The sequence below is a fragment of the Populus alba genome, chromosome 19 (assembly GCF_005239225.2).
Source record: "Populus alba chromosome 19, ASM523922v2, whole genome shotgun sequence".
Lineage (NCBI taxonomy): Eukaryota > Viridiplantae > Streptophyta > Magnoliopsida > Malpighiales > Salicaceae > Populus > Populus alba.
In genome coordinates, this window is record NC_133302.1 from 18,183,521 (window position 1) to 18,211,346 (window position 27,826).

Here is a 27,826-nt window from a genome sequence, read left to right on the forward strand (position 1 = left end):
TTTCCGGAGAAAAGAAATATTGTTCCCTCCTTTATCTTGGTTACATAAATGGGCCAGAAGACAGATCACAAATTAGACAAGAAGGACTAGCTAAAGCCCTCTGTAAGAACCCCATTAATGATAAAAAGTCCAGACCACAACTTGGCCCGAAGACAGTTCAACAATCTGACGGAAGAACCAAACACCTCCCCTGAGTTTGCTGATGTCTGGGATGGTCTGATACGATAGCCTTTAGCAACAAGAGATTGATGAAGCTCCTCCAGGCAAGAATCTTTAACATAGACCTGATTAATTACAGAATATATAGCCTTGCCATGTGAAGAACATATAAGAACCAGCAACGACGACGCAGCAGTTCATCCATTCTCATAAATATTACATCTTGAATTGTAAAACGAAGAAGGAAATTTACATCTTAGGCTGCTCCCCTGTTGCAGGTAGTGATCTGGTTTCATCCATTGCAGTAACAATATAGAAGAAGACATTCTATTTACACGGCACCTCTCCTGTTATAAATGTAAGATTTTGCAGAATAAACGTAAAAAGCCATCTGCACCACGCTCATCCCAGCTAGTAGCCAATAGAAGTAATCAAGATGAGTCCGATTCAGATTATTATCAAACCAGCTGTATCGGCCATTCCCACTGGTTGCTTTCTCAATGACAGATATAAGAAAGCTGCTTAGAAAGTTTCCAGCACCGAAGATACTAAATTTGAGTGAAATACCAACGCTCCTCAGATCACTGGGGACCTGATCGTAGAAAAATTCTTGCAAGGCCACCATGGTAAACGATTGAGCAATTCCAAACAAGACATATTGAGGGATCAACCACCAAACACTCATTGGAATCGTCACATCTGGCAGATCAACTAGTCCATGTTCTTGGGCAGTTTTGAGCCTCTTCATCTCGACGAGAGCAGCAATGACCATAGTCGCCACAGATAAAAAAATACCAGTTCCAATTCTCTGACCAAAGCAATGGCAGGCTTTGTTGAGGAACCTGTTACATTACAAGATTCAAACTGCTATCTTAGAGGAGCTCTGGTAGAGCAAAGTAATTCAGAGTGTTCTATGTAAATTTCATCGCTACAAGTTCATACGCCAGGGAAACCAGATGATGTCGAATCAGTAAAACATTCCAGAGTATCACCAGTCATTTTACATGGGAAAGTAAGGATTTCCCCCGCTACAACATTCAAGTTTTCTGTTCTCTGAATTATGCAGCTATGAATCAACAACCTTTTGAAATCAGTACTGAATCTTGAAGCCGTATCGAATACTAGTTGTTATCAACCCCATGCAAACAACAAATGAAATGCTTGGAGACCATTTATCTAAAATTTCCAATCCAAATTTATAAAAATTTGATGGCATCTAAGATGTTATATTATATCCAAATTAGTAGTTTTGGAAAACATTATTTTCCAATTTTTATACTATTTTTATTTTTTCTTTCAATTGAATTTGAAAATCAGTAAAAAAAAAATACAAAATTAAAGGAAAAAAAAAAATATAAAACTTAATCCAAATTTATGACAATTTTTATTTTTATCTAAAATTTTATTTTATTCATTTCCAATCCTTTATAGAGAGAGAAAAAAGAGAAAATGATATAAAAACAAGAAAAAAATTAAGAAAATTATTATTGTTTACAATTTCATTAATTAAAATGGTTTATGCTTGGTGTTAATAAATTTTAGTCGGTTAGCGACGTGTTGCTTGTAACATTTTTTTTTGAAAAAAAAAAAAAATAAGACAATATGTCATCTATTAAAATAAAATATATAAATAAATATGATCTGGGCATGCAGGTCCTGACCCAGAACACATCCACAGGGATTTTAAGTCTGACATGATGGATTACTAAAACCAGCATGTCTGAACCTAACCCTTTTTTTATAACCTTCAATATTAGGTTTTTGATGATTTTTTTTATTTTATTTTTAATTTTATTTTTAATATTTAATTGTTTTTGAATATGGTTTTTTTTTATATAAATTTAAAAAAAAATTATTACTTAAAACCAATTTGAGTCTATAACCCAAGTTATAACAAATTTTGCAATTTTTTTTATTAATCTGACTTTTTTTAAATTTTTTTAAATTTTTTTTTGGATAAGTCATCTAATTTTTTAAAAAACCAAAAAAAATCGAGTCAAGCTTTTTACAGTCTAGTTTAATGATAATACTATTTCTTCATCACTTGGAAGCGACGTGAAGCTATTGGACTCACGTGCTAGGCTTTACTATTCTTAAAAACAATGTAAACTAAATCACGAATTTTAATTTAAATTAGAGAATAATTTCCAAAATAAGTTTTAAAATATTAATTTAAATTTAAAAAATAAATTTGTAACAACGTGTTCATAGGCTTCATGCCTCGGCCGTTTCAATTTGTCTAGTTGAGAGCCATTTGTCTGAGTTTCAATTGAATTCATTAACTATCGCATTAAGATATTTAAAATTCTCCACCCATTTTTATGCATTTGCATTTGTTTTTGAAATTGTTCAAAGGGGCAGATGAATTGTGTCTTACATGTACTGCTCAGAACTTGGGTGAGGTAGGGTTCCTCGAGCTTCTTCTTCAAGTGCTATGGCAGAAGGGGTAGCTCTCCAATTCCTAATCGAAGACACAAAAACTGAACCAATCCTCAGAAATGCACTGTTCTTGTCCAGTTTTACACTATATCGATACATCTTGGTGCCAAGTAAGAAGATGACAAGTGAAATAACCATCGCAGCACAAGGGATCCCAAATCCATAAAGGGACCCCAGTTGACTCTAACTCAGTCGATTCGTTACTATGATGAACGCGGACTCATCACCAGACTTGATCTATTTATGGTTCAACGATGTCGTATCTCTGATCAACAAGTAAGAACCGAACCTATAAAACCTGAAATTTGCTGCAGTTAAACTAACACGGTAACAGAGGGATTCTTTTTTTTTTTTTTTACCAAGATATAGATAAGCGAAGCAACGATGATAGCTGTGTATCTGCCAAGAAAAGAATCAGCAACAAAAGCACCTAATATCGGCAGCAACGTCGCAGTCGCCGCCCACATATTCACGTTCTCTGCCGCAGTAGCCGTCGACTGACCCAACGGACCGGTCAAATACGTTATCAAGTTGGAAGATATCCCGTAATACGCGAATCTCTCAGCAACGTCCACACCTTCACTTCCATAAAAAGAAGGAAAAATATAAGAAAATAAATTAAAAAATGAGAAATTCTAACTCGTCGATTAGTTACCTAAGATGAAACCTGCGGATCTCCATCCACCGGAATTGGATCTATAAACGGGTCGGCCCTTATGGTCAACAGATAAAAGTGGAGTTTGGAGTTCTGGAGCATGATTGGAGGTGGACATGTCCTCCGTGTTGCTTGTTCTGTTCTGTGATAGCAGCAGTCACGCCCAGTTCCCGTTACCCTTTTATACTGCAGCTGGCCGGACTTTGGATTTTTTTTTTTATTCCTGACGATTGATCCTCAACGCTCAAACTCTTGGATTTTAGTAAACTACTTTTTTTCCCCTTAATCTTCAGTTATCTTTATCTTTATCTTTATCTTTATCTTTCTTTATCATATTCCATCATAGGTTTAGCGGATAAGAATGAAGATGATTATTATGGTGTTTTTTCATTTATATAAAACTCATAGGTATTTTCTGCCTACATATGAAAATGCCAACAGAGTTACTCTTCCACCTATACAAATCCCATAGAGATTAAGAATACTTTGTGATCATGAAATAGCTCAGACAAAGCAATGAAGACATTGATTCCTCCTCATCTTCATCTTCATCTTCATCATATTCCATCATATATAGGTTTAGCGGATGATAATGAGGATGATTATTATGGTATTCTTATTCTACCTGTACAAAACTCATAGATATTTTCTGTCTATATATGAAAATGCCAATAAAAAAATATTTTAAGAGATCCAAAAACATTTTATAGCCTAGTTTCATTTTTAAACTCTTTCATGACTCTTTCAGCTCATATTTATTGTATGTAGAAATCATTAAAATTGTTTTTCAACGAGACCATTTGAAAACGCGGTTATATTTATATTTTTAAAAATTTTAATTTTTTTATATATTTTGAATTGTTTTGGCGTACTGATTTTAAAAATAAAAAAAATAAAAAAATATCATTTTAATACATTTCAATACAAAAAACACTTAAAAAAATCATAACACATTTCTAAACAGACTTTCTAGACATAGATTTTTAATAGTAAGAATTCATGGTAGACAATTACATCAACTTTTCAAAAAGCAACATAATTGTTTTACGAAAGTTCAAATACATCTTTCCTAAAACTACTCTATAAAAGGAGCTCCTTTCATATATTCAGGACAGGATTTCAGAATAAATTTTTTGTGTGGACCACCTCCTTGTGATAAATATGCATATAATTAAGTGATAAATATAAAGTTCTCACATGTACAGATGTTTTCTTAATTTCCTCTTTTTTTTTTTTTTGTATTTTCAATCTAAGTTGTTTTGTATATTTTTTACAGAAAGATAAATGCATGTTTTAATAGATTTTTAACAACAGTAGCACATGATGCTGGTGTTGTGTTTTCATGACTAAAAATTAAAGGTAATAAGACTATCACTTTTTTCATTACATTTTTCTCGTAATTATGTGTTTATTCATACTTTTTCTTTGGTCATTGATTGACGTTCCGAACACACCCCCTAAAGTTCTTGCAACGCAAGGAAAATCTACATAGCTCATATGAATCTTAAATTCTTTCTTTTCCCTTTAAATAATAATGATCTTTTCGAAATCTCTTTTGTTACCGATTGGCAGTAACGGCGAGACAATAAATCTAAATTGCTCTTTCCCTGTTATAAATGTATGATCTAGCAAAGTACAAGTAGGCAGAGAATCCCAGAGCACAAAGACCAGCAAGCAGCCAATAGAAATAATCAAGGTGCGCCCTGTTGAGATTGTTAGCGAACCAGCTCTCTTGACCATCTCCACTCGTTGCTCTATTGATGGTAGAGATAAGAAAGGTGCTTAAAAAGCTTCCTATTCCAAAGATACTGAGGTAGAGAGCGATACCCAGACTCCTTAGTTCCTTTGGGACCTGATCATAGCAAAATTCTTGAAGTCCAACAATGGTGAGCACATCAGCAACACCGCATAGGATATACTGAGGAACCAGCCACCAAATACTCATCGGAACTGTCACTTTTGGAAGATCCACCAGCCCATGATCTCTGGCTGTTTCAAGTCTCTTCATTTCAACAAGAGCTGCAGTCACCATGGATATCACAGAGAAAACCATTCCTGTTCCAATTCTTTGAAGCATTGTGATGCCAGAAGGTTTCCGGGTTAGACCTCGTGATATAGGGACAACAATGCGGTCGTACACTGGGATAAAGATCATGATGGAAAACCCGATGAAGGTTTGAAGAGAAGCAGCCGGAACTTTGAAGCCGGAGGAAATTTTTCTGTCCAGCGTAGCCCCTTGCTTTGTGAAGAAAGTTGAGGTCTGTGCAAACGCAATTGCATAAGCCAAACTTGTGATCCATATTGGGACAAGTTTCAGCAACGCTTTTGTGTCTTCTACATCATCGACACTGCACACATTCTGATCTTCCAACGAACCATCTGGTGCAAGCAACGCTTTGTTGAGGAACCTTTAAAATAGGAGAAGCTAGCTGTGTTAGAATTCATAACAGCCTTTAAATGGAGAGGAGCTGAATGCTTGTTCTAGTCAATACATTTTCTAGTCATTAAGGAAAAACTTATTCCTCTTACTTGAATTTTTCCGAGCATCGATCCCACAGGCAAGCATCCTCTTCACTAGGCACAGCCGGAGGAGTGGTTCGCCGGTTCCTAATCGCTCTAACGATCACCCGGCCGATTCTCATGAATGGATTTTTCCCGTTCTCCTTGGCGCTATACCTGTAAGTTCTGCTTCCGAGCAAGAAAACAAGCAGGGCAGCCACCAACACAGCACAAGGGATTCCAAATCCCAGGGCCCAGCTGAGGTTATCTTGGATGTAGACCACCACGATGAGTGTCACGGTGGTACCAACTGATATGGCGAAATACCACCAGTTGAAAAATGAGCTCTTGGCTTTACTCTCCTTCGGATCTTGCGCATCAAACTGATCACCTCCGAAGGCCTGAACGCATGGCTTGTGCCCGCCTTGACCGACTGCTACTAGATATACAGAGAAGAAGAACAGTATTACTTGGAACCGAGGAGGAGCACATAACCTAGCATCCTTGGTGCTTCGACAGTCATGGAGGTTAACAGATGTTAGCTTGGCTGCAAGTGTCAACAAGCCTAGTCCCTGTGAATCACCCAATTCAGGTGGATTATGATTAGTAAAGGAACTTAACAGTTATAAGACGACCATAAGATGAACATCTCCTTGAATTTATTCGAACTCTAGGGACCTGGATGAAAACAAATGTCAAGTTTGAGCACTCCAGTTTCATTGAAGATTACTCCTTTGAAACAAAAAGTCAATTTTGTTGTGTTTTCTTCCCTGAACATAAATCCAAATTCAACATCACAAAGATTATGTAAACCTCATAGTATCAACGATTTCTCAACATAGTGCCTAAATCACTACTTCTCTCAACTGTTAATTATGCATGTGTTTCCCCAGGGAAACTCGCAAATCCAGGTTTTGGAGGGCTATATTGAGAAACTATAAATAATCAAGGGACTACTATAGTGCAGTCTAAGATGTAGTCCTCTCTATTAAACAAATTTTTTTTTTCATATACCGGTTTTATCATTTGAATATTTTTTGGGTTTCGGCTTTGGCAGTGTTTAGATATGCCATCTAAATTATGTTTTATAAAAGTTTTGAATATTTTTTGTTTAAAATAATTTTTTTTATATTTTTAGATTATTTTATATGTTAATATAAAAAATAACTTTTAAAAATAAAAAAATATTTTAATATATTTATAAGCGAAAAACACTTTGAACTCACTTTGAACTTTCATTAATACTATAATTTTAACTTGAATTGAAAAGATATTTTATTTAATTATTTAGTTTCAACTTGAATTGAATTAAAGGGATATAAGTTAAATAATCAAATTATTTTAATCAATTTTAAATTAGTAACGGTCAAATATACTAGATAATTGAAAATATGAGCATGCAAGTCATGAGATTGGATAAGGTCAGCCGGTTTGGTACATAATACATGTCATCACAAAATGTGAAGAAGTCATATGACTTCATTAAATGCGTCTAAAGAGTTTAACTCTAGCGTTATTGGTGTTTAACGGATCAACTAATTGTTTTTTAAAGTATTTTATATTTAAAAATATATTTTTAAAAAAAATTATTTTTAATATTAATATATTAAAACAATCCTAAACTATTAAAAAAACTAATTTTTTAAAAAAAATATTATTTGAAAAACAGTTCCAAACAACACCGAAATCTACTGTATTAATCTATTACAGTTGTTTGTAACAGGAAATACGAAACAAAAAAAAAATATATATATATATATATATATATATATTATTTTTATTTTAAAATAACATAAACTTAATTTATTTTATATAATTATCTCTGTCTTTTTAATTAAGCAAACACATTTTTATTTTTTAAAATATATATTTTCTATTATGAAATACTAATTAAATACAATTTTAAATATATTATTGAAGATAATGCAGATATACTGCAGATATTGTTGAAGATTACTGCAGATTTTCTAATGGTGTCATTCCCTAATATAACTTATTTGTTGTCTAATTTAGATATAATTGTGTTTTCATTATTAGTATATAATCTTAACAAGATTTATGAGAGAAATCATGTGCAAGATTGTCTTTTCCTGCTGCATAACAGCCAAAGAATGATTAAGAACTCTGTATCCGCAAATAAATGTCTCAAAATTCTTCATTTATCAAAATTTAATCTAAAATTACCATCGTGAAAGCAACTAACCTCTCGTTCAAACCTCCATAAATGAAAATAAATTAACCGCTCGTTATTTGATATGAATAAAATTATATCGGTTGATTCGAACTCGCCGTAAATATGACCAACCATGTCCTAATAATATTGTCTTCTGGGATTAAGAAAAGTAACCTACGGTAAAAAAAAATAGGACAGATGAGAGGGAGAAGGCTGACCAAGATGTAGATGAGAGAAGCGGCAATAATAGTCCGGTACCGGCCAAGAAAAGAGTCGGCGACAAAGGCTCCTAAAAGCGGCAGCAACGTGGCCGTGCCGGACCAAGTATTCACATTGGCGGCGGCACTGGCCAAGAGGACCCGTCAAGTAAGTTATAAGGTTCGAAGATATCCCATAATATGCAAACCTCTCTGCAACTTCCACAGCTACACAAAAACACAAGAACTACAAAATTCAATGAACAAGTTTCATCAGGAGCCTCAGCTCAGATTATGAAATTCTTGATACACGGACGTACCTATGATGAAAGAGGCTGATCTCCAGCCACCTGAGGTGGATCGGTTAACTGGGTTGCCTTTGTGGTCGACGGAGCCATTAACAGTGCCTTCTGCTGCTGCCATTAGACGGGTAGGAGAACATGCTATTAATCTCTGCGTCCGAGTAAAGTATAGCAAATTGTGAGCTAGTTAGCTGGCTACTTATAAGCAAGCCAAATGATAACTATTTACCTGATAAAAAAGCTGCCAGTTGACCCAATTTTGCTGCCATTTATTTCTTTAGTTGCTGTTTGATATTGTGGCTGCGGGTGAGGTTCACCCCAGCCACAAATTTTTTTGTATGGTAACATTTTCACCATAGTTTTTCAATGATGGGCCCCATTATTAATTAAGTTGGTGCAACTACAGGTATCAAGAAGCAGCTCTTGGCTGCTTCTTGAAATGAAAAAATGGATGAATAATGGAGCATGAATTTTCTTCTAACAGTGGAGCTATGCTCCACTATTCACCCATTTTTTTCTATCAATAGTAAAATTGATCTGGCTGAACCGATCCGGTTTAAAGTTAAAAATATATTGAATCAGGTTCGTTTCAAGAAAATAATTTTTTTTTATTTTTTAATTGTATTTTATTTAAAAATATTAGTGTTAAATATTATTTAATGACTATATAAATTAAAGAAATAAATAATAAAACTTTAAAGAAATATTGTCTACACCGTTTTCCGGAACACACCTTTTAGGGTTCTTGCAACGCAGGGAAAATCTACGTAGCTCAGACGAATCTTAAATTCTTTCTTTTCCCTTTAAATAATAATGATCTTTTCGAAATCTCTTTTTGTTACCGATTGGCAGTAACGGCGAGAAAATAAATCTAAATTGCTCTTTCCCTGTTATAAATGTATGATCTAGCAAAGTACAAGTAGGCAGAGAATCCCAGAGCACAAAGACCAGCAAGCAGCCAATAGAAATAATCAAGGTGCGCCCTGTTGAGATTGTTAGCGAACCAGCTCTCTTGACCATCTCCACTTGTTGCTCTATTGATGGTAGAGATAAGAAAGGTGCTTAAAAAGCTTCCTATTCCAAAGATACTGAGGTAGAGAGCGATACCCAGACTCCTTAGTTCCTTTGGGACCTGATCATAGCAAAATTCTTGAAGTCCAACAATGGTGAGCACATCAGCAACACCGCATAGGATATACTGAGGAACCAGCCACCAAATACTCATCGGAACTGTCACTTTTGGAAGATCCACCAGCCCATGATCTCTGGTTGTTTCAAGTCTCTTCATTTCAACAAGAGCTGCAGTCACCATGGATATCACAGAGAAAACCATTCCTGTTCCAATTCTTTGAAGCATTGTGATGCCAGAAGGTTTCCGGGTTAGACCTCGTGAGATAGGGACAACAATGCGGTCGTACACTGGGATAAAAATCATGATGGAAAACCCGATGAAGGTTTGAAGAGAAGCAGCCGGAACTTTGAAGCCGGAGGAAATTTTTCTGTCCAGCGTAGCCCCTTGCTTTGTGAAGAAAGTTGAGGTCTGTGCAAACGCAATTGCATAAGCCAAACTTGTGATCCATATTGGGACAAGTTTCAGCAACGCTTTTGTGTCTTCTACATCGTCCACACTGCACACATTCTGATCTTCCAACGACCCATCTGGTGCAAGCAACGCTTTGTTGAGGAACCTTTAAAATAGGAGAAGCTACCTGTGTTAGAATTCATAACAGCCTTTAAATGGAGATTGTTCTAGTCAAAACATTTTCTAGTCATTAAAGAAAAACTTATTCCTCTTACTTGAATTGTTCCGAGCATCGATCCCACAGGCAAGCATCCTCTTCACTAGGCACAGCCGGAGGAGTGGTTCGCCGGTTCCTAATCGCTCTAACGATCACCCGGCCGATTCTCATGAATGGATTTTTCCTGTTCTCTTTGGCGCTATACCTGTAAGTTCTGCTTCCGAGCAAGAAAACAAGCAGGGCAGCCACCAACACAACACAAGGGATTCCAAATCCCAGGGCCCAGCTGAGGTTATCTTGGATGTAGACCACCACGATGAGTGTCACAGTGATGCCAACTGATATGGCGAAATACCACCAATTGAAAAATGAGCTCTTGGCTTTACTCTCCTTCGGATCTTGCCCGTCAAACTGATCACCTCCGAAGGCCTGAACGCATGGCTTGTGCCCGCCTTGACCGACTGCTACTAGATATACAGAGAAGAAGAACAGTATTACTTGAAACCGAGGAGGAGCACATAACCTAGCATCCTTGGTGCTTCGACAGTCATGGAGGTTAACAGATGTTAGCTTGGCTGCAAGTGTCAACAAGCCTAGTCCCTGTGAATCACCCAACGCAGGTGGATTATGATTAGTATTGGAACTTAACAGTTATTAGACGACCACAAGATGAACATCTCCTTGGATTTATTCGAACTCTAGGGACCTGGATGAAAACAAATGTCAAGTTTGAGCACTCCAGTTTCATTGAAGATTACTCCTTTGAAACAAAAGGTCAATTTTGTTGTATGTTCTCGCTGAACATAAATCCAAATTCAACATCACAAAGATTATGTAAACCTCATAGTATCAACGATTTCTCAACATAGTGCCTAAATCACTACTTCTCTCAACTGTTAATTATGCACGTGTTTCCCAAGGGAAACTCGCAAATCCAGGTTTTGGAGGGCTATATTGAGAAACTATAAATAATCAAGGGACTACTATAGTGCAGTCTAAGATGCAGTCCTCTCTATTAAACAATTTATTATTATTTTTTTCATACATTGGTTTTATAATTTGAATTTTTTTTGGGTTAGGCTTAGACAGTGTTTGGAAATGTGATGTAAATCAATTTTTTTTTTTTAAAATAAAATTTTTTATATTTTTAAATTGTTTTAATGTGTTGATGTTAGAAATAATTTTTAAAAATTAAAAAAATATTATTTTGATATATTTATAAACAAAAAATACTTTAAATTATTATTGATACCATAATTTCAAACCGTTTTTTAAAAAAGTATCAGAGGGACTCTCTGTTTTTTAAGATTTGTATTAGTTTTTTGTTTGTCTTAAGTTTTAGAATAATTTTATTTGTTTTTAATTTAGTATTTTTTTTCCATTGATTTATTTTCCTGGATAGAATTAAACTTCTTTATGTTAATCTAAGGAATCTAGATTTTTTAAATAGAATATTTTACATTTTCTATTCTTTGTTTTATCTTAACTTTTAAGTATAATTTTAGCTCCTTTTTGGTTTATAAGCTTCATAATAACTATATATATTTTATTAAAAAAAAAAATACTAGAAATATTGAGTCCGATTAAATGATGATCTAAGTGCCCGTGAATCAGATCCAAATGATACCAGACCTAAATTTCATCTAATTTATTTATTAAATCAAATAAAAATAAAATCTAATTGGAATGAGATATCTCAAACCCTACGGATCGTATCGAATGAAATTCTCATCGGTGACAACCTATCACTCCGCTGTCTACTCGGCCGAAAAAAAAAGAGAGATAAGAGAAGTGGAAGACACGAATGACACGCATGGAAAATCCAGTGGCCTAGATTATATTTGTTTTTATATTTTAAAAAATAATTATTATAACAAGATTCCTTATCAAGTCTTGAAAAATAGGCATATCATTCAACAATTGTTCAATATATTTCATATAATTATTTAAATATTTAGTTTCAACTTGAATTAAACTAAAGGGATATAGATTACATAATCAAATTATTTTAATCAAATTTAAATTAGTACATAATACTAATGTGAAGAAGTCAGATGACTTCATTAAATGCGTCTAATGAGTTCAACTTTAGCGTGATTGGTGTTTATTAAGTATACAGAATAATTGTTTTTTAAAATATTTTATATTTAAAAATATATTAAATAAAAAAAATATATTTTTAATATTAGTACATTAAAATAATTTTAAAATATTAAAAAAACTAATTTTTTTAAAATACTATTTGAAAAACAGTTCCAAACAACACGGAATTTACTGTGTATCAACTATTACAATTGTTTGTAACAAAAATTATGAAACAAATCATATATAAAAAATATATTTTTTTTTATATTTTTATCTTAAAATAACATAAACTTAATTTATTTTATGTAATTATCTCTGTCTTTTTAATTAAGCAAACACATTTTTATTTTTTAAAATATATATTCTCTATTATGAAATACTAATTAAATACAATTTTAATATATATTATTGAAGATAATGCCGATATACTGCGGATATTGTTGAAGATACTGCAGATATTCTAATGATGTCATTCCCTAATATAACTTATTTGTTGTCTAATTTAGATATAATTGTGTTTTCATTATTAGTATATAATCTTAACAAGATATACGGGAGAAATCATGTGCAAGATTGTCTTTTCTTGCTGCATAACAGCCAAAGAATGATTAAGAACTCTATATCCGCAAATAAATGTCTCAAAATTCTTCATATATCAAAATTTAATCTAAGAAAGCAGCTAACGTCTCGTTCAAACCTCCATAAATGAGAATAAAATTAACCTCCGTAAATATGACCAATCATGTCCTAATATTGTCTTCTGGGATTAAGAAAAGTAACCTACGGTAAAAAAAAAAAGAGATGAGAGGGAGGAGGCTGACCAAGATGTAGATGAGAGAAGCGGCAATAATAGTCCGGTACCGGCCAAGAAAAGAGTCGGCAACAAAGGCTCCTAGAAGAGGCAGCAACGTGGCCGTGCCGGACCACGTATTCACATTGGCGGCGGCACTGGCCGTGGACTGACCAAGAGGACCCGTCAAGTAAGTTATAAGGTTCGAAGATATCCCATAATATGCAAACCTCTCTGCAACTTCCACAGCTACACAAAAACACAAGAACTGCAAAATTCAATGAACAAGTTTCATCAGAAGCTTCAGCTCAGATGATGAAATTCTTGATACACGGACGTACCTATGATGAAAGAGGCTGATCTCCAGCCACCTGAGGTGGATCGGTGAACTGGGTTGCCTTTGTAGTCGACGGAGCCATTAACAGTGCCTTCTGCTGCTTCCATTAGACGGGTAGGAGAACATGCTATTAATCTCTGTGTCCGAGAGAAGTATAGTAAATTGTCAGGTAGTTAGCTGGCTACTTATATGCAAGCCAAATGATAACTATTTACCTGATAAAAAAACTGCCAGTTGACCCAATTTTGCTGCCATTTGTTTCTTTAGTCAGGCCGCCATTTTGTAAGTTTCCATAATTGCAAATTGGGACCTACCATTGTACTTCACAATAAATTTGATTTTTTTTTTTTTTTGTCTAAAAAATTTGAAAACAAACACATTTCAAAACAGTTTCAAGAAATAACTAAGTTTAAAGGGTAGAGTAGTTCTAAACACGATCTATTAAATTGCATTGTTTTTAATAGTACAATCTTTTTTATAAAAAAAAATTACAAGTTGTGATATATATATATATATATATATATATATATATATAAAAGTTGTGTTGTCTGAGGTTAATTATTACCAACAATGCAACCTTAGAAAACAAAAAAGAAATTATGAAGGTTGCACCATTACAACTTTATTGATTAAGAAAAAAAATAAGAAATTAACTTGATAATAAAATAATTTGGTGCTAAAACAATGTTGTTTAGTTTTTTTTTCTATATATAAATTTTAAAATTTATAGGTTTGCATGAAGTTAAACCAAATCAATCCGAGTTATTTTAAAAAAATAAATTGCACTTTTAGGAATAAACTAATCTACTAGGTTGTGCTATTTTCAATATCATAACCCATTACATTACAAAATTTTCAATTTGTGCTATTTTTTCCAAATTTATTTATAAAAAATTGTTATTTAAAAAAAATAAGATTTTTTTTCTTCCCCCTTATTTTCCAGCTATCAAAATGAATTTTTTTAAACACCAATACGAACATATTGCTTCCTTATTAGTATCTAGATTACTGATTTTAAAAAATATTTTTATTATTATTAAAATAGGTATCCGAATCAGTTTACGCGTACCTTGACTAATCTCATGAGTTCTGAAGTTAACGATCATGTAAGTCTCTAGTAATACTGAAATTTATGGAATTCAAACCATAATCTCTAAAAAGCAAAATAAAAAAACACTTTTTTTTTTATTATGTGATGGTTATCAAAATTATGAGTAAAAAAATTTCAATTGGGTTAAAATTAAATCAAGAAATTTTGATTGTCATGTAGTAAAAACGAATGAATTGGGTTATAATTAAATATGAATACTTTTATTATTATTATTGAATTTGACTTCTTATAATCATATTTTACATCTTATTTCTTTTCAAACTTGTCGGATTCAAAGTCAAACTCGTACAACAAACTTACCCTACCCCCCACAAGTCTCACTTAGTTGAAGTCAACCCTCAAATAATTAATTATCAGCTCTCTTTACGACAAAAGGACACACCTAGAATCAAATTCTTTTCTTTTTCTTTGAGTGTTTTAAAACTATTTTTAAAATTTTAATTCTTTTTAAATTAATTTTTTTATATTTTCAGGTTATTTTAATGTGCTAATATAAAAAAATATTTTTTAAAAAATTAAAAATATAACATTTTTAATATATTTTTAAGTAAAAAAATATTTTGAAAAAACAACCGCAATTAGATTCTCAAATACTCTATTAAAAATAAAAATATATTGTAAATTAAAATTTGTATTAAATAAATATAAAAATTGTGGTAATAATTTTTTTTAGAAAATATTTTTTTATTTTTTAAAAATTATTTTTAATCCCAACTTATCAAAATAAAACAATAATTTTTTTTTAAAAAAAATGTCAATTTTCTTTTAAAACATTATCTGAAACTCAATTGCGAACAACCTTTTTACTGAAAAGAAAAAACCAACTCAAAAGGCACCCATAGATTGTCTGAAGTGAGCTGCTTTAATTGACTGATGAAATCAATCACACAGTAAACATCAGAATCATATTAAATGTCAGTCAATATTGTAAAGTTACCCACGATGAAAAACCAGCGGATTTCCATCCACCGGATTTGGATGTACAGAACGGACTCTCCATTTCCTCCCTCGAAATCATAAATATTTTCTTCCGGCCGTCTAACTTTTTTTAAGTAATAATATGAATATCCATATTCAGTTTATATATATTTCGATTAACTATATAATTTTTTAAAGATTCTAAAAAACTCAAATTCATAATTATTAAGAAACAAACTCAAGATTTAACTAGTTAAGTTATACATTTTACATTGATGCTCAATAATATTTTGGTTTCATTGTGCTACTCAACTTTCTTTTTGTTGGTCCGATCAGTTTAGGTACTTGGATTTTTTTATACAACTTTTTATTTTTAGTTGTTTAAAATCAATTATAAAAAAAATAATTGAGATTATATTCAAAGTTTTATTCCTTTAAATAACATTTTATTTTAATTTTATTCCATTTATATAATTTATTTGGAGTGAACTGGGAAGAAAGACAGAAGAAGAAAAAAATAATAAGGAAACATGCAAAAGAGGAAAATAGAAATAAATTAAAGAATGAAAAAATTAGAAAAATTATGGGAAAGAGATTTTATACATTAAGAGGGGGAAATTTAATTAACTAGAAATCCAAAAGTAAGAAGGAAACAATATAATTATATGATTCTTTAAATAAGTTAAATTGATTTTTCTAAAATGAGCATCATTGAGCATCATTTACTTACTAACAAAATATTTTCTTGACATTATAAGGTCCTATATAAGTATAAAAAAACAAATCACTAATATCAATTTCAAATCAAAACAGCATTAAAGAATTAAATTAAAATAAAAAAAATCAGCAATAAAAAAGCTCTTACTATTAGCTAATAATCTAAATGGTGTGGAAAAGTATTGTATCTTTCCCACGCCACATGCTTCTTCTTCCTTTTTTTTTTTGTTTTTTTGTTTTTTTTTTTTTTTTCTTTCTTTCTTTTTTTCTCACATTTTTTTTTTTTTTTGGGCTTTATTTGTGTTTTTTTTTTCCAAGATTGTCTTCTTTTTTTGTATGTTTTTTTCAAAATTATCTTTATCGATTTTTTTTCAATATTTAACTGGTTGAAAATTTAGTTTTGTAGTTTTTTTCTTTAAAATATTATGAATTAATACAATGTTTCCCTACATGCTTTTTTTATAAAAAATTTTTTTCTTATTTTTTAAAATGGTCTTTGTTGATTTTACTTCGTAGTTTTTTTCTTTAAAACATTGTGGATTATTACAATGTTTCTTCATATGGTTTTTGTTTTACTACAATGTTTCCCCACATGTGTTTTTTTTTTTAAAATTATCTTTGTCGATTTTTTTTAAATATTGAGTTGGTTGAGAATTCAGCTTTAACTTTCCCCACATGTTTTTTTTTCCATTTTTTTTTCAAAATTATCTTCTTCTTTTTTTTCATTTTTTTTTTGAATTATTTTTGTTGATTTTTTTTTTTTAATATGGAGTTGGTTAAAAATTTAGCTTCGTAGTTTTTTTTTAAAAAAAAACACTGTGATTGCTACAATGTTCCCCCACATAATTTTTTTTTTTTTATTTTTAATATTGAGCTGGTTGAGATTTACAACTACAAATTTTCTCATGAAACACTATAGATTGCTACAGTGTTTCCCTGCATGTTTTTTTTTTTTCGGTTTTTTTTGTTATGATTTTTTCCAAAAATATTTTTCTTAATTTAATTTTTTAAATATTAATCTAATTAAAAATTTAGTTTTGTAGTTTTTTCCTTGAAAACATTATGGATTGCAATAGTTTTTCTTTATATAATTTTTTTTTTCCATAAACCTACAATAACACACAAGCATGTCACAAACCCGCGACATCGCGCGGGCATCTCATCTAGTGTAAATCTAAATTGAAAGTTGAATAATAAAATACTATGCCCATTAGGTTTTTTATTATTGTTATTTTAATTATTTCCTAATATTTTTTTCGTCTTTTTTTTTTCTTAATTGTTTACCATGAGCTCCAATCCTCCCGAGTCCAAAACCAAAATTAGAAAGCACGAGGAGAATTTCTAAATAAAAAAGAAGAAGAGAAATACTTAATTTAAATGAAATCAACGGTAAGAGAATAAATCTAAATTGTGTTTCCCCTGCTATAAATGTATGATCTTGCAAAATACAAGTAGGCTATGAATCCCAAAGCACTAAGACCAGCAAGCAGCCAATAGAAATAATCAAGGTGTGCCCTGTTGAGATTGTTGGCGAACCAGCTCTCTTGACCATCTCCGCTTGTTGCTTCATCAATGACAGAGACAAGAAAGCTACTTAAAAAGCTTCCTGCTCCTAGGATACTGAGGTAGAGTGAGAGACCCACACTCCTTAGTTCCTTTGGGACCTGATCATAGAAAAATTCTTGAAGTCCGACAATGGTGAGCACATCAGCAACACCGCATAGGATATACTGAGGAACCAGCCACCAGATACTCATCGGAACTGTCACATGTGGAAGATCAACCAGCCCATGCTCTTTGGCAGTTTCAAGTCTTTTCATTTCAACAAGAGCTGCAGTAACCATGGAAATAGCTGAGAAAACCATTCCTGTTCCAATTCTTTGAAGCATTGTGATGCCAGAAGGTTTCCGGGTTAGACCTCGTGCTATAGGGACAACAATGCGGTCGTATACTGGGATAAACAGAATGATGGCAAACCCGATGAAGGTTTGAAGTGAAGCAGCCGGAATTTGGAAGTCTGAGACAATTGTTCTGTCCAGCGTAGCCCCTTGCTTTGTGAAGAAAGTCGTGGTCTGTGCAAACACAATTGCATAAGCAAAACTTGTGATCCATATTGGAACAAGCTTCAACAACGCTTTTGTGTCGACTACATCATTGCCACTGCAGACATTTTGATCTACCATTGAACCATCTGGTGCAAGCAACGCTTTGTTGAGGAACCTTCCACAACAGAAGCTGCTGTGTTAGAACTTAAAAGAGACTTTAATCAAGAGAAGAACTGAAGAGTTGTTTCATTTAATAAATTTTCCATGAACCACAAAACCAGTAATAAATCCTCTTCATCTGAATGTAAAAGCTTCCTTTTTGCTGAAGTTATGTCTCCTCCACTTCATTTCAATTCTTAAAAAAAGAAGAAGATTATTTTTCTTACTTGAATTGCTCGTGACTTTGATGCCACTGGCAAGCATCCTCTTCACCAGGCATAGCTGAAGGAGGAGCTGTGTGTCGATTTCTAATTGCTCTATGAATCACCCGACCAATTCTCATAAATGGATTTTTCTCATCCCCATTGACACTATACCTGTAAGTTCTGCTTCCAAGCAAGAGAATAAGCAGGGCAGTCGTCATCACGATACAAGGGATTCCAAATCCAAGGGCCCAACTGAGGTTATCTTGGATGTAGACCATCACGACGAGAGTCAAGTTTATACCAACCGATGAGTAAAAGTACCACCAATTGAAAAATGAGCTCTTAGCTTTACTCTCCTTTGGATTTTGTCCATCAAATTGATCAGCTCCAAATGCCAGAGCACAGGGCTTGTGCCCACCTTGACCAAACGCTACAAGATATATAGAGAAGAAGAACAATGTTACTTGAAACTGAGAAGGAGCACTTAACATGGCATCTTTGACGTTTTGAAGGTCATGAACACTGTCAGATGTTAGCGTGGCTGCTAACGTCAACAAGCCTAGTCCCTGTGAATCATGCAATGCAGGTGGAAGATCATTAGTATACGACGATACAATGAATATATTCCCTGCGTTTACTCTATGCATCAGCTTTAACACCGTATCAGAGCTGTAAAGAACCTGTTAGCTTTGTCTTGTTGCTGCTCCTATCGTCTAGATTGTTTGCTGGGTTTTATCCTTACAAGACTTTTGCTAACTTGAATTACATAAACACTCTTTTACTGTTGTTGTTTCAGCCTTTTATTGCCGTGTTTTGTTACAACTTTTACTTCTTTTTTTTTAATATGTGGGTGTCTGGGCGAGCTTGCGCGCACCACGACTAATCCCACAACTCACTGAACATCCTGCAAATCCAGTAAGCATGTAAAGCACCGCGGGATGACATGCGTACATGGTGAGGTTTGAACTCAGGATACAGAGAAAGAAAATAAGTCACATCAACCACTGGACCAAGACCTCAAGTGCATTACAACTTTTACTTTTATTTTGCTATGATATTGCTATTTTATTTTATTTTTGCCAACGTCTTGCTATTTGTTGTCGCATTGCTACTGTATATCTCTGATTTGACTATCTTTTATCAATATGATTGAGTCAATAAATTCAGCAACACAATATTCTTGTCACAATTATCTGCACGTGAAAAGATAAAAAATTAAAAATAAAATTATTATTATTATAATTTATAATAAAAATTCTCTTGATTTGTAGCAACTTCACCATACCATGTAGCTTTTGTTAGAATTATAAAATATAATATATAGTGTTTTTAACTTCATTAAGAAATACCACAGCAAAAAAAAAAAAAAAAAAACAATATCTTGTAATGTATAGCTTTTAGCTATTTCTAAGTATTTTTTGCCCGCAACAAATTCCGGATTAGTTTTTTTTGAACAATCCTTTGCAATTACGAGCAAGGACATTACAGTATGAAACTAGGGTGATGATTCATGATTGTCACTACACCAGAACCGACCGGTATCCGCTGTTGGCAAAGAAAAGGGAAAGGACGTTGATGTCCTTTCCAAAGTCTCAAGTAATCCACATATAAGTTTAACCACATTTATTTTAAAAAAAAAATTAATGTAAAAGTGATTTGATTTGTTTTATTCAATGAGTCCATTCATTCATGATTGAATAAAATATGAATTCTTATTTTAAATTTAAAAATACATTTTTTTATATTTTTTAAAGTAATCTTGAAACAATTTTATTTTTAATTAATGGTAACGAAGCTGACTAGGTTTAATAAGCTCCAAGTTAACAACTTTCCGAGATATTCAATCAAATTATTTATTTGATCATGATTCATGAATATTAAAAATGATCAAATGTACATAAACAAAGGAATTAAAATATTACCGTGTGAGACACGAGATTGGATGTGGTCCCGAGGTAGGTGACATATCACATGCTTGTAATAATGTCTGCTACCATCTTGTAAGCATATTAATTCTCCACGGCCTTTTTTTTTCTTTTGTTAAATAGATATTCATGAGTATTGTAGTTGTTATTTTTTAATATATAATTTAAAAATTATTTTTAATATAAATAAATTAAAATATCTAAAGTTATTTAAAACATAAATTTTTATAAAATAATATTTAGAATGCAGTTCCACACGGCACCTGATTATCCCAGACCAAGCAAATCAAATGCACGACTCCATAAAATTGTGTCTTCTTAACAAGTGTGTTAAGGTAGAGGTGATTATCACTTTAGATTATAGATGAATCAACTAATATAATATATCATCCATTTTCACATTAAAAAACATAATTGTTTTCTCTTTCTGTTCAAGAAAAATATCTTCTTCATTTCAGATCATATTTATTTTTATATTTTAAAAATATTTTAAAAAAAAATTAAAAAAATTTTTTTTTTTATTTCAAATTAAATTTTTATATATATTTTTTTAGATCATTTTATATATTATTGTAAAAAATAGTTTTTTTAAAAAAAAATTACTTATAATATATTTTTAAATAAAAAATATTTTAAAAAAATAACAATAATCACAAACTATATAAAAAGGAGTGGCGTGAGAAGTTTTTTCACTATAATTTAAAATATTTAATCAGATACACTTACTGATTTCCAGTGATTAAAATAACGTTTATATTTTATATTAAATGGCGTACAGTAAGTTGATCAATAGAATAAAATTTTCGTGTTTATACTGTTCGATGAAATATATGTGGATCAACGGTCAGATTTCATCACGAGAGCAAGTAACTAATTTTAAAAAATAAATAATTAAAAAAGCATTGGTGGTGAAAAAATAGGAGAGATGAGAGAGAGGAGGCAGACCAAGATGTAGATGAGAGGCGCGGCAATAATAGTCCGGTACCGGCCAAGAAAAGAGTCGGCGACAAAGGCTCCTAAAAGAGGCAGCAACGTGGCCGTGCCGGACCAAGTATTCACATTGGCGGCGGCACTGGCCGTGGACTGACCAAGAGGACCCGTCAAGTACGTTATAAGGTTCGAAGATATCCCATAATATGCAAACCTCTCTGCAACTTCCACAGCTACACAAAAACACAAGAACTGCAAAATTCAATGAACAAGTTTCATCAGGAGCCTCAGCTCAGATGATGAAATTCTTGATACACGGACGTACCTATGATGAAAGAGGCTGATCTCCAGCCACCTGAGGTGGATCGGTGAACTGGGTTGCCTTTGTGGTCGACGGAGCCATTAACGCTGTCATCTCCCGCTTCAATTAGAGGAGCAGCAGCACCGCTTCTTTCGGTGCCAGATGAAATATTTGAAAGATGAGATATTGTCATGGGTAGCTAGTAATTAGCTACCTGGACTCTGCTCTTAAATCTGCAGTCTTTGTTCACAAGTCCACTTGTTTTCTCTTCATTTTCCGGACTTGTCTCTTTTCATATGTTAAGAATTGATTGATAGAGGAGACACATACTAACAATTCATCCAAGAACGTGACCCCTGTTTGTCCTTCAGGCCCGTTTAGTATCGTGGCTTGGGCTGGTTTCGCCCCCAGCAAAACGTCTTACAAATATTTTTAAAAATATTTAAATTTTTTATTTAAAATTAATATTTTTTTAAATATTTTTAGATTATTTTAATGTATTGATGTAAAAAATAATTTTAAAAATATAAAAAATATATATTATTTTAATATTAAACAGATGGATTGATAAAAAGAGATTTATCAAAGAACATTTTATACCCTTAATTTCTTAGTGAGTTTTTTTATGAATTATACCCTTAATTTCAATGCTTCCACAAAAATCAAAGTACAATTATGCTGGGGGCATACTGGTTTATACCTTATATAGTAGAATGGGCAAGACATGCATGGCGAGTTTATAGCATGGTTACCAGAACTCGAGAATTGAACTGGTTAAGAAATCGGGTTTCAGGTTACATAAATTAACCCGGATCAACTCGAATCAACCTAGAAAAAATTAAAATATATATATTTAAAATTTTATGTGAATATATATAGACTATACATGTTATAAATAATGAAATTTAAAAAGTTATTTCAAAGGTTTTTTTATTTCACATTGAAAAGATACTATTTTATCATTTTAAGTTGAAGTATCTAAACAAAAAAAAAATTATCTCACATTAAAAAAACATAACTTTTTCTTGTGAATATAGAATATATACTAAATGACTTCAAATCTCACATTGAAAAAATAATTTTTTTTATTGTAAACAAAGAGTATATATACTAAAAGGCTTTAAATTCCACATTAAAAAAATAAAATATTCTTATAATATTTATATAAATGAAATTTAAAAATGAATTAATAATCAAATGAAAAAATATAAAGAAAAAGAAAGATCTCTAGCAAGAAGAAAAAACACATTTGAAAAAAAAATGGTTTTCAATGGGTTTTACCTAGTCACCCAAGTTTTGGGCTGACCCAGCGGGTCAAACGATTTTCTTAAGGCCAATTGCTAGCCTGGGTTTTCAATGAAATAGACCTGGCTAAGGCCTCGGGTCATCAAGATCTCAGGATTGACCTGTCAAGCCGGGTCGGGTTTGATAACTTATTGTTTATAGGTTAGGCAAACGTCATTTTAGCCAAGGCAAATAAGGTAGTAGAATCAATTCTTTTTCTAAGTGATGTTTGGGAGTTTAGTTGCTGTTATTTTATAAAATAATTTTTAAAATGTATTAAAATAATATTATTTTATATTAGCACATCAAAATAATTCTAAAAATATAAAATATATATAATAATAAAATAAAATAAAAATAAAAAAAAAACACTTTTAAAATATATAAAAAAAATAACATAATATTTTAATTCCATTATTACTCAAAAGAGTACCAGTACATCATCAATTCCTTAACACCATAAACAATTATAAACACGAAAGTTTGAGCCTCTTCGTGAGAAGAAGAAGAAACACTAGGCACGTTGAATAGTATATTCCTGATAACATTCCGTCCTTTCCATAAACACTAATTCCCAAGTTTTTTTTTTTTTTTTTGGGTGTTGCACGTAAATTAATAGAGAGCAGAGGGGAGGAAAGGAGAAGAGAAGGGACCACCCAAAATGTCGACTCATCAACACATGTTACTTTATGAGAGAGAACTTGTCCTGATGAAGCTGCGAGCAAGGCCCCACGTTCCACTTGAATGTGGAAGGGCAACTTTTATTGAACAAAAACATTGACTCTTTCGGTGCGTGCATAGTGTGTTTTATGATATTTAAAAAATATTTTTTTAATTAAAAATATATTAAAAAAAAAATATTTAAATTATTTTAATTTTAATATTAGAAACTCAAGTTCATCTTAAAAACATTAAAAAATAAATTTAATATTTTTAAGGTAAATATACTTTTAAAAAATATTAAAAAACAAAAGTTATCGCCGCTTAAAACCTCACTAAAGATATGAACTCTTTAGGAATGTATTTCTTAAAAATTTGAAATTTTTTTTATTTAAAATTTTTTTTTCTTAAATTTTTTTGGATCGTTATGATATGTTAAGATTAAAAATGATTTTTAAAAAATAAAAAAATATATTATTTTGATATATTTTTAAGCGAAAAATACTTTGAAAAGTAAGTGCTACCACACTCTCAAACACCATATAATGAATAGAGTAAGATAAAAAAAAAATGTAATTCTTTTTAAATGCAAGGTTTTGTTTGCAATCATACATGAGCCAATAATTAAGCATCCATTCACTTCGATTATCAAAAAAATCAAGATGATTTTATCAAAATAGGTTTTGGCTCAAAACTAAAATCTTAGGATTAAAACCCTCCAAAAACTTATTATTGATGCAAATAAATCTTAGATTATTAATTAAACAAGTTATACAAACATGCAAAAACCAAGATCAAATCAAAATGAAACCTACAACTAGTACTTAAGACAATGTTTTGTGGATGAACATGAAGAACATTCAACAACAAAAACCCATAAATGCATCAGCCACTGCCCAAACCAAGAAATGTCCATTTGAGGCTTTAAACTTCTATATTTTTTTTTTTACCTTAACAAGCCATATTGCTAAAGTTAAAGATATTTAAATCAAAAGAATTAACAAATAACATCAAATGATCAAAAACATGCATGAGATTTTACTTTAAAAAACTGCAAGATTAAAACAACATGCATATTCAATAAATTTAGGTTCAAAACTGATATTTTAACATTCCACAAGACTCGGTCAAAAACAAGAGGCAAAAACATGTATTATCCAACACAAAAAAAAAAGCATTTACGACCACCTTTTGGCAGATTCTAAAATATTTTATTTCATGAAAAAAAATAGCATCTAAGCATTTTTTAAACATCCAAAAAACATTAACAATAATTTTAAAATAGGATTAACCAAGCAAAACAACATTTCCCTTAATCAACCCACATAAATACTAAAAACAAAATTACACCAAAAATATATTTAAAAACATCATTAAACATACAAGAAAAGGCTAGAGATGTACCTCATGGATATCACATGCTAGGTTAAATGAGGTTTTATACCTTCCAAACTTAAAACAGTAACCACTACTCTTTTACTCACTTTTAAAAAGAATTTTGCCTTCACCAATTTCTAACCTTTCAAAGCTAATAAGACTCTTGTGCTAGGCTAATGAGCCTTCAGAACTAGGGTTGTTTTCAGTATTTCTCTTCTCTTTCTCTTTCCTACCATTTTCCTTTTTTATTATCTTTTCAAGGGTATTTATAGGTTTTTCTAGGTTTTTTTAGTGAATTCCATCAAAAGATTGATCAAACCGTTTAGCCATTTAATCAAAATGAGAGAGTTTTGGATAAAAGTTAACAGTTAGAAGCTCTTGTACCAGGCTGGTTTTGCAATGGTGGTTTTGGTATTTAGTGGTTTTGCTAGACTTGGAAGGCAATGAGCCATTTTCTAACATTTTGATCTTGAGATGGAGGTTTTAAAGCCTTTAATAAGAACCATTTGAGAAGCTTTGTAAATAAATGTAAAAAAATGGGTTGTTTTTTTTTTTTTTTTTAAATAGGTGTCACAATCAAGGCTGATTGGATTAACCATTTTCAAGGTTTCTCTAAAGCAACTCTAATGTAAACATCATTGAAAACCGCCTAAAGTTTGTAGAGGAGGTGCACGACTTTCGTTTGAATCCAACCTTGCTCAATTTAGAGGTCTGTAGCTTCACATTTATTTGTTCAAATGTGTCAACTCGATCAACCCAAAATCTGAAAATGCAAGAAAAGCTAATTGGGGACAAGATGTTGGAGACTTCTGTGGAAGAATTGGGATGTAAATTTCTAATCTTATGGGCATAAGGTTGTAGAAGGGGTATTTTATTCACCTAAGATGATCGAAAATGCCACATTCATTCGCCTGAACATGCTCACTCGATCATTCAAAACTACTAACAAAGGAAATGAACAGTCAGACTCGCACTGGGCCCACAAAGTGCGCTTTCCGCCAATCCAGAAATGAACAGACGACACGTCGTCCATGTTAAACCCTAAAAATTAGGGTTTTTTATATGGGATTTGACCAATTTTAATTTGATCCCTAGTCTTTCAATTCTTTTTAATTGCACTCGTAATTGTCTTCCAACTTTTAATTGCACCCCTGTCAAATTCAAATATCAACCCTGAAGTTCAATGATTTTTACAGACGAGTCCTTAGTTTTCAATTTGTTCAATTTCATCTTTAATTTACCAAAAAAAAATCAATTCATTTCAATTTGACCCTTGATTTAACCAATTTATACCTATAAAATTGTGTCACTTACAGGTTGGTCTTTAGTTTTGAGAACTTACAATTAAATCTTTAATTGGCCTCCAATGAAGCCCCTAATTTGACCAATTAAACCTTTTAAAGGTGTAATTTCAATCCCTAAACTTTAATTTCTTTCGATTAACACACAAATTAACTTCAAAAACTAATTTTCTGTGCAACCAAGTTCTTCATAAAATTAATTAAGACTTTTAAAATTATCATCGAGTCCTTAACCATCTAAATTTATATTTATGTACCCTATATAAAAATATTTTCACCAATTGAGCCTTTAGTTAGTCATAATTGGGTTTTTATTTTTGTCAATCTTATACATTTTAATCCTCCAATTTTTTCACTTGTGATCTTGATTCTCTACCACTAACTTGGGCAATCTTCTAAGCATTCTTTTTGTATTTTTGAATTTTTCTTCTTCTTTTTCTTCTTCTTTTTAAGGTAAAAAACGGGTAACAATAGTAGTAGTCATAATCATAAAAATTAAAATATTGAAGAATACTTATTATGACTTTTAACTTTACGTGGATCTTGATAAGACTAAGTGAAACTAGCAATTTATGATATTAATTATGAACAAATGTTATTTATTAATTTTGAAATTGTGGAAAAAATTCACACAGAAATTGAACTTTTCACGGTTGGATCAATAGATCATACAATTAGGCTTACTACTAGTTGATGGGCTTAGCTGGTAACTGTAATTTTACCTGAAAAAGATAAGTCCCCTAATTTTTTTTTATTTAATGTTAAATCAATAGATGTATAAAGAGGGAAAAAAATAAACAAAAAGAGAAAAATATAAAGGCTCAAGAATGTGTATTTACATGTGTTGGCTTAAAAATTGTATAATGGTCTAGCCTGGTTAGGTTTTTGGCTAGATTTTGAAAAACTTGGAATGTATGGCCTATCTTGTTTGGTTAGGAAAAAAAATGTTTTGGCTTCCTAGCATGGTGATTGGATGTATTTATACACCACTCTCTTGAATTTTCTTTATAGAGAAGGAGAGCATATCATTGATGGAGAAATTGGTGTTCAACCCATCATTTTGTATTTACATTATTCTAAGAACTTCACTTGCTTTCTTAATTATAGGAAATTTCCATGACATACAAAAATCTTCTAGGTTTCTAGTAGCGAATAGAATTTTATGATTTTCAAAAATTCATTTCTTTTTTACCTATTATTGCATTTTCAGTCATTTATTTTGATATTTGTACGTATGGTTATTAGAAAATATTATCAAATTTATTAGAAATATTATCAAATCATAAAATCTAATAATTTTATGATTCAAAATGTACTAAAAATCACAATTGATTAGGATCCTAGTAAAATAGGTTGTTGAATCGATAAAACAGATCAGATTTTGTGATTTCAAAATTTTAAGAATATACAATTTGTTCTATTTTGGCCTACCAAGCTACCACCCCCTTTAAAAAAAATCCTTCCCCATCCAATTGTTTTCCTGTATTCCAAACACAATTAAGAGATAAGAGTTGAAG

The 27,826-nt window shown here is 31.7% G+C and overlaps 3 protein-coding genes and 1 pseudogene across 3 annotated transcripts; all 4 read right to left on the minus strand.

The window, feature by feature from the left end:
- LOC118056559 (protein NRT1/ PTR FAMILY 5.10) lies at positions 1 to 3,579 on the minus strand. The gene is made up of 4 exons (XM_035068800.2): positions 3,254 to 3,579; positions 2,931 to 3,175; positions 2,537 to 2,781; positions 1 to 1,001 (listed from the first exon to the last, which is right to left on the minus strand). Exons 1-4 carry the CDS (start codon positions 3,369 to 3,371, stop codon positions 491 to 493), a joined length of 1,119 nt encoding a protein of 372 aa, XP_034924691.1. The 5' UTR covers positions 3,372 to 3,579; the 3' UTR covers positions 1 to 490.
- A 1,258-nt stretch (positions 3,580 to 4,837) lies between these two features.
- LOC140954256 (protein NRT1/ PTR FAMILY 5.10-like) lies at positions 4,838 to 9,272 on the minus strand (annotated as a pseudogene).
- Positions 9,203 to 13,542, minus strand: LOC118056468 (protein NRT1/ PTR FAMILY 5.10). Its single transcript, XM_035068684.2, has 4 exons — positions 13,380 to 13,542; positions 13,070 to 13,287; positions 10,222 to 10,763; positions 9,203 to 10,112 (listed from the first exon to the last, which is right to left on the minus strand). The coding sequence occupies exons 1-4, from the start codon at positions 13,480 to 13,482 to the stop codon at positions 9,296 to 9,298; spliced, it is 1,680 nt and encodes a 559-aa protein (XP_034924575.1). The 5' UTR covers positions 13,483 to 13,542; the 3' UTR covers positions 9,203 to 9,295.
- Positions 13,543 to 17,472: 3,930 nt separating this feature from the next.
- LOC140954140 (protein NRT1/ PTR FAMILY 5.10-like) lies at positions 17,473 to 22,010 on the minus strand. The gene is made up of 4 exons (XM_035068682.2): positions 21,712 to 22,010; positions 21,402 to 21,619; positions 18,553 to 19,097; positions 17,473 to 18,341 (listed from the first exon to the last, which is right to left on the minus strand). The coding sequence occupies exons 1-4, from the start codon at positions 21,878 to 21,880 to the stop codon at positions 17,525 to 17,527; spliced, it is 1,749 nt and encodes a 582-aa protein (XP_034924573.1). The 5' UTR covers positions 21,881 to 22,010; the 3' UTR covers positions 17,473 to 17,524.
- Positions 22,011 to 27,826: the final 5,816 nt, after the last annotated feature.